Source organism: Engystomops pustulosus, chromosome 10 (genome assembly GCF_040894005.1).
Source record: "Engystomops pustulosus chromosome 10, aEngPut4.maternal, whole genome shotgun sequence".
Lineage (NCBI taxonomy): Eukaryota > Metazoa > Chordata > Amphibia > Anura > Leptodactylidae > Engystomops > Engystomops pustulosus.
The window spans coordinates 101070664-101077975 of NC_092420.1; the positions used below are offsets into that span (position 1 = coordinate 101070664).

The window sequence follows — 7312 nt, forward strand, 5'->3', positions numbered from 1 at the left end:
TTTGTCCATGAAGGTAACGGGGGCTCGACGCTCCACGCCCTGCGCTCCCTGCACCGGCTCTATCCCGCAGAGTTGGATTCCTATGCCGTGATCCTGATCCATGCCGGTAGGTGCCGGACATTTCATTCATCATTTTCTCATTACACCAGGAATAATTAGCCGGATCCGGATATTCCTGGCTTTTTCCCTTTAGTCGATGGATAATCTCCAGTCATCTTGTTGTAACTAATTAAACATAATCAATGCACTTTAATTGAATGGGACTCGTAACGATTATCAATTAACCGAACATCCGTCCCCGTGTCACGTAGAGATTGTCTAAATGGTGAGACTAATCCTCAACTGTGCTGAATACCTGGAATCACACTCCACATGGGAGGTACTGGAAATTCCTGGATTAACCCATCCAACCCCTCCTGACCCTGAACCATGTATCATCCATAACATGTGATATTATTACACTGCAGACATCCCGGCCCCTCCTGACCCTGTACCATGTATTATCCATAACATGTGATATTATTACACTGCAGACATCCCGGCCCCTCCTGACCCTGCACCATGTATCATCCATAACATGTGATATTATTACACTGCAGACATCCTGGCCCCTCCTGACCCTGTACCATGTATCACCCATAACATGTGATATTATTACACTGCAGACATCCCGGCCCCTCCTGACCCTGTACCATGTATCATCCATAACATGTGATATTATTACACTGCAGACATCCCGGCCCCTCCTGACCCTGTACCATGTATCATCCATAACATGTGATATTATTACACTGCAGACATCCGGCCCTCCTGACCCTGTACCATGTATCATCCACAACATGTGATATTATTACACTGCAGACATCCCGGCTCCTCCTGACCCTGTACCATGTATCATCCATAACATGTGATATTATTACACTGCAGACATCCCGGCCCCTCCCGACCCTGTACCATGTATCATCCATAACATGTGATATTATTACACTGCAGACATCCCGGCCCCTCCTGACCCTGTACCATGCATCATCCATAACATGTGATATTATTACACTGCAGACATCCCGGCCCCTCCTGACCCTGTACCATGTATCATCCATAACATGTGATATTATTACACTGCAGACATCCCGGCCCCTCCTGACCCTGTACCATGTATCATCCATAACATGTGATATTATTACACTGCAGGCATCCCGGCCCCTCCTGACCCTGTACCACGTATCATCCATAACATGTGATATTATTACACTGCAGACATCCTCTCCTGACCCTGTACCATGTATCATCCATAACATGTGATATTATTACACTGCAGACATCCTCTCCTGACCCTGTACCATGTATCATCCATAACATGTGATATTATTACACTGCAGACATCCCGTCCCCTCCTGACCCTGTACCATGTATCATCCATAACATGTGATATTATTACACTGCAGACATCCCGTCCCCTCCTGAGCCTGTACCATGTATCATCCATAACATGTGATATTATTACACTGCAGACATCCCGGCCCCTCCTGACCCTGTACCATGTATCATCCATAACATGTGATATTATTACACTGCAGACATCCCAACCCCTCCTGACCCTGTACCATGTATCCTCCATAACATGTGATATTATTACACTGCAGACATCCCGGCCCCTCCTGACCCTGTACCATGTATCATCCATAACATGTGATATTATTACACTGCAGACATCCCAACCCCTCCTGACCCTGTACCATGTATCCTCCATAACATGTGATATTATTACACTGCAGACATCCCGGCCCCTCCTGACCTTGTACCATGTATCATCCATAACATGTGATATTATTACACTGCAGACATCCGGTCCCCTCCTGACCCTGTACCATGTATCATCCATAACATGTGATATTATTACACTGCAGACATCCCGGCCCCTCCTGACCCTGTACCATGCATCATCCATAACATGTGATATTATTACACTGCAGACATCCCAACCCCTCCTGACCCTGTGCCATGTATCATCCATAACATGTGATATTATTACACTGCAGACATCCCGGCCCCTCCTCCTGACCCTGTAGCATGTATCATCCATAACATGTGATATTATTACACTGCAGACCTCCCGGCCCCTCCTGACCCTGTACCATGTATCATCCATAACATGTGATATTATTACACTGCAGACATCCGGTCCCCTCCTGACCCTGTACCATGTATCATCCATAACATGTGATATTATTACACTGCAGACATCCCGGCCCCTCCTGACCCTGTACCATGCATCATCCATAACATGTGATATTATTACACTGCAGACATCCCGGCCCCTCCTCCTGACCCTGTACCTTGTATCATCCATAACATGTGATATTATTACACTGCAGACTTCCTGACCCCTCCTGACCCTGTACCATGTATCATCCATAACATGTGATATTATTACACTGCAGACATCCCGACCCCTCCTGACCCTGTACCATGTATCATCCATAACATGTGATATTATTACACTGCAGACATCCCGGCCCCTCCTGACCCTGTACCATGTATCATAACATGTGCTATTATTACACTGCAGACATCCCGGCCCCTCCTGACCCTGTACCATATATCATAACATGTGCTATTATTACACTGCAGACATCCCGGCCCCTCCTTACCCTGTGCCATGTATCATCCATAACATGTGATATTATTACACTGCAGACATCCCGGCCCCTCCTGACCCTGTACCATGTATCATCCATAACATGTGATATTATTACACTGCAGACATCCCGGCCCCTCCTGACCCTGCACCATGTATCATCCATAACATGTGATATTATTACACTGCAGACATCCCGGCCCCTCCTGACCCTGTACCATGTATCCTCCATAACATGTGATATTATTACACTGCAGACATCCCGGCCCCTCCTGACTCTGTACCATGTATCATCCATAACATGTGATATTATTACACTGCAGACATCCCGGCCCCTCCTGACCCTGCACCATGCATCATCCATAACATGTGATATTATTACACTGCAGACATCCCGGCCCCTCCTGACCCTGTACCATGTATCATCCATAACATGTGATAATATTACACTGCAGATATCCCGGGCCCCTCCTGACCCTGTACCATGTATCATCCATAACATGTGATATTATTACACTGCAGACATCCCGGCCCCTCCTGACCCTGTACCATGTATCATCCATAACATGTGATATTATTACACTGCAGACATCCCGGCCCCTCCTGACCCTGTACCATGTATCATCCATAACATGTGATATTATTACACTGCAGACATCCCGGCCCCTCCTGACCCTGTACCATGTATCATCCATAACATGTGATATTATTACACTGCAGACATCCCGGCCCCTCCTGACCCTATACCATGTATCATCCATAACATGTGATATTATTACACTGCAGACATCCCGGCCCCTCCTGACCCTGTACCATGTATCATAACATGTGGTTTAATAAAGATCATTACATGGATCTCTCTACCATATATTCTAGTTTTTTTACTTTATAATTTATTCCCAAAAATGGTGTAGCTCCGCCCAGGCACCCCTGACTGATGTCATAAATTGTGGTGGCTGATATACAGAGCTATTGATTGACCTGTTCTTATATACCCTCTATGGTTGACTCCATGTTCGCGTTATATGATTTTTTCCTCTTTTTCTTCCTTTATACAGGTGGTTACAGTCAGCGATTGCCAAACGCGAGCGCCTTGGGGAAGATCTTTACCGCTTTACCGTTCGGTGATCCTGTCTATCAAATGCTGGACGTCAAACTGGCCATTTACGTGGATTTCCCTTCCAGTATGCGTCCCGGTGTATTGGTAACTTGTGCAGACGACATAGAACTGTACAGCAGCGGCGGACTGGCGGTCACATTCGATAGACCGGGCATTACGGCTCTGGCTCACCCATCGACGCTGGAAATCGGAACGACGCACGGGGTGTTTGTGCTGGAGGATTCTGACTCTGAATATAGAGATTTACAATATAGATCATGTAGATCCTACCTGCACAAGCCCAACATTGCCAAAATGCATGAATCCGGGGCCGTAACCCTTAACCCAAGGAGCCTCGATCCTTCGAGAAGTCCTAAGGACGCCTCATTGTCCGAGGTGGTCTATACCGACAGTCTCTTCTACATGGACCACGGGACTGTGAAAGTCTTACTCGGCTTCTTAGAAGAACTAGGAGCCATCAACTGCGAGATCGACGCTTACGGAGATTTTCTGCAAGCCCTGGGACCCGACGCAACATTAGACTACACCGAAAACACGGCCAACGTCTCCAAAGTGGAGGCCGAGCTCGCGGAAGTGAGGAAGAAGATCTTCTCTCTCCTTCGAGGCACAGAATTCACTGTCATAGTCTTGAACAACTCCAAGTTCTGCCACATTGGGACGTTGCAGGAATACTTGTATCATCTCACGGCAGATACTTCCCTCCAGGCAGAACTGGGATTACAGTCGGAAGTTTTTAGCATCGTTGCGGATCAAGATGAAAATCTGAGCCGAGAGGTTTGTGTCATTCACAGCCTATTAGATGCAAAATGCAAAGTTTCCCCGCGCTCAGTCATTGAATATTCCAGGCTGGGCCCCGGCGTGTCCGTGGGGGGATCCTGCGTTATCAGCGGCTCATGCATAAGGATTAGATGCGTCGTCCCAGACAAATCTTTCGTGAGTTCATTAAGTCTGATGATTGATGGCCGAGTAATGTATGCAACCATCTTGTTTGGGATTGAGGATAACCTGAAGAAGAACGTTGGTTCCTTGTCGGATCTGAACGCACTTCAGATATTTGGGGGGAGTCTCGTTCAGCGTCTGGAGCTTTGGGGCATCCAAGTTTCTGAAGATCTTTTCTCCGGCGACCGAAAGGCTTTGAGTCTCTGGAACATCCGTATTTTCCCCTGTTATGCGACGATGGAAGAATCCGTCTCGGCTGCCGTGGAGATGCTGAAGGCTATGAACTCAAAATCACAAATGCTTCTTGGAGGCGCCAGAAGGGTTTCCATCGAGGAGATGTTGTCGTACAAAAACGTTGATGAAATGTTGCGCTTCAGACAAGAACTTTATGAAGAAATCCGGCGTCGTAGAGGAGCGTCTTACTGATGAGGAGCCGTTGCTGTCCATTAGGGTTGGTGGAGGGTTTCCAATTGTTTCTTTCTGGATAACTGGGAAATCGTGACGTCTCCGGAAACGGCGTCTCCAGTGTCCATAGACTGACGAGGGCCGAGCAACAACCGGACCACAAAGAGAGACTACAAAACCATGGCGGCTGTCACCAGAAACGGCGTCTTCAGTGTCCATAGACCGACGAGGGCCGAGCAACAACCGGACCACAAAGAGAGACTACACAACCTTGGCGGCTGTCACCATAAACGGCGTCTCCAGTGTCCATAGACCGACACAGATTGAGCAAGAACCAGTCCAGACTACAAAAACATGGCGGCTGTCACCAGAATCTGCGCCTCCAGTGTCTGTGGGCAGAGGCTGGTACTGCAACTGGACCTTCTTTTATCTCATATAATGCACAAGAATTATTATAGTGGGCGAGATTTATCAACCTGTTTACACCCGAAAACTGGAGTCATTTGCATCAGAAAAGTTGTGCGCCACATTTACTGAGGGTTTTATACAATATTCAGGCAGTTTATCAAATCTCTGCCTGATATAGGAAGCTTCATTGTTTACTTCTTGTGGATATAAAACGGTCATGTGATGTCACACAGGTGCACGGCTCCTTAGAATCACAGAGAGTAATCAGAGCCGTGCACCTGTGTGACATCACATGACCAGAGATATAACGAGCTGTGCACCTGTGTGACATCACATGACCAGGGATATAACGAGCCGTGCACCTGTGTGACATCACATGACCAGGGATATAATGAGCCGTGCACCTGTGTGACATCACATGACCAGGGATATAATGAGCCGTGCACCTGTGTGACATCACATGACCAGGGATATAACGAGCCGTGCACCTGTGTGACATCACATGACCAGGAACATAGAGCTGTGCACCTGTGTGACATCACATGACCAGGGATATAACGAGCTGTGCACCTGTGTGACATCACATGACCAGGGATATAACGAGCCGTGCACCTGTGTGACATCACATGACCAGGGATATAACGAGCCGTGCACCTGTGTGACATCACGTGACCAGCGATATAATGAGCTGTGCACCTGTGTGACATCACATGACCAGGGATATAACGAGCTGTGCACCTGTGTGACATCACATGACCAGGAACATAAAGAGCTGTGCACCTGTGTGACATCACGTGACCAGGAATATATCAAACCATGCACCTGTGTGACATCACATGACCAGGGATATAACGAGCCGTGCACCTGTGTGACATCACATGACCAGGGATATAATGAGCTGTGCACCCGTGTGACATCACGTGACCAGCGATATAATGAGCTGTGCACCTGTGTGACATCACGTGACCAGGGATATAACGAGCCGTGCATCTGTGTGACATCACGTGACCAGGGATATAACGAGCTGTGCACCTGTGTGACATCACATGACCAGGGATATAACGAGCCATGCACCTGTGTGACATCACATGACCAGGGATATAACGAGCCGTGCACCTGTGTGACATCACATAACCAGGAACATAAAGAGCTGTGCACCTGTGTGACATCACGTGACCAGGAATATATCAAGCCATGCACCTGTGTGACATCACATGACCAGGGATATAACGAGCCGTGCACCTGTGTGACATCACATGACCAGGGATATAATGAGCTGTGCACCTGTGTGACATCACGTGACCAGCGATATAATGAGCTGTGCACCTGTGTGACATCACGTGACCAGGGATATAACGAGCCGTGCACCTGTGTGACATCACATGACCAGGGATATAACGAGCCGTGCACCTGTGTGACATCACATGACCAGTGATCTAATGAGCCGTGCACCTGTGTGACATCACATGACCAGGGATATAATGAGCCGTGCACCTGTGTGACATCACATGACCAGGGATATAAAGAGCCATGCACCTGTGTGACATCACATGACCAGGGATATAACGAGCCGTGCACCTGTGTGACATCACATTACCAGGGATATAACGAGCCATGCACCTGTGTGACATCACATGACCAGGGATATAACGAGCCATGCACCTGTGTGACATCACATGACCAGGGATATAAAGAGTCATGCACCTGTGTGACATCACATGACCAGGGATATAACGAACCATGCACCTGTGTGACATCACATGACCAGGGATATAATGAGCCGTGCACCTGTGTGACATCAC

At 47.8% G+C, this 7312-nt stretch overlaps 1 protein-coding gene across 2 annotated transcripts in view; it reads left to right on the plus strand.

Moving 5' to 3' along the window:
• Positions 1–5691, plus strand: part of FPGT (fucose-1-phosphate guanylyltransferase) — a 19985-nt gene extending 14294 nt beyond the window's left edge. The window contains exons 2-3 of one of the 2 annotated variants that reach the window (XM_072128315.1): positions 14–106; positions 3697–5691. In XM_072128315.1, coding sequence (XP_071984416.1) covers positions 14–106; positions 3697–5123 — 1520 coding nt within the window. In that variant the 3' untranslated portion in view covers positions 5124–5691. The remainder of the gene's footprint in view (positions 1–13; positions 107–3696) is intronic. The other variant, XM_072128314.1, reaches the window with a different exon arrangement.
• Positions 5692–7312: the final 1621 nt, after the last annotated feature.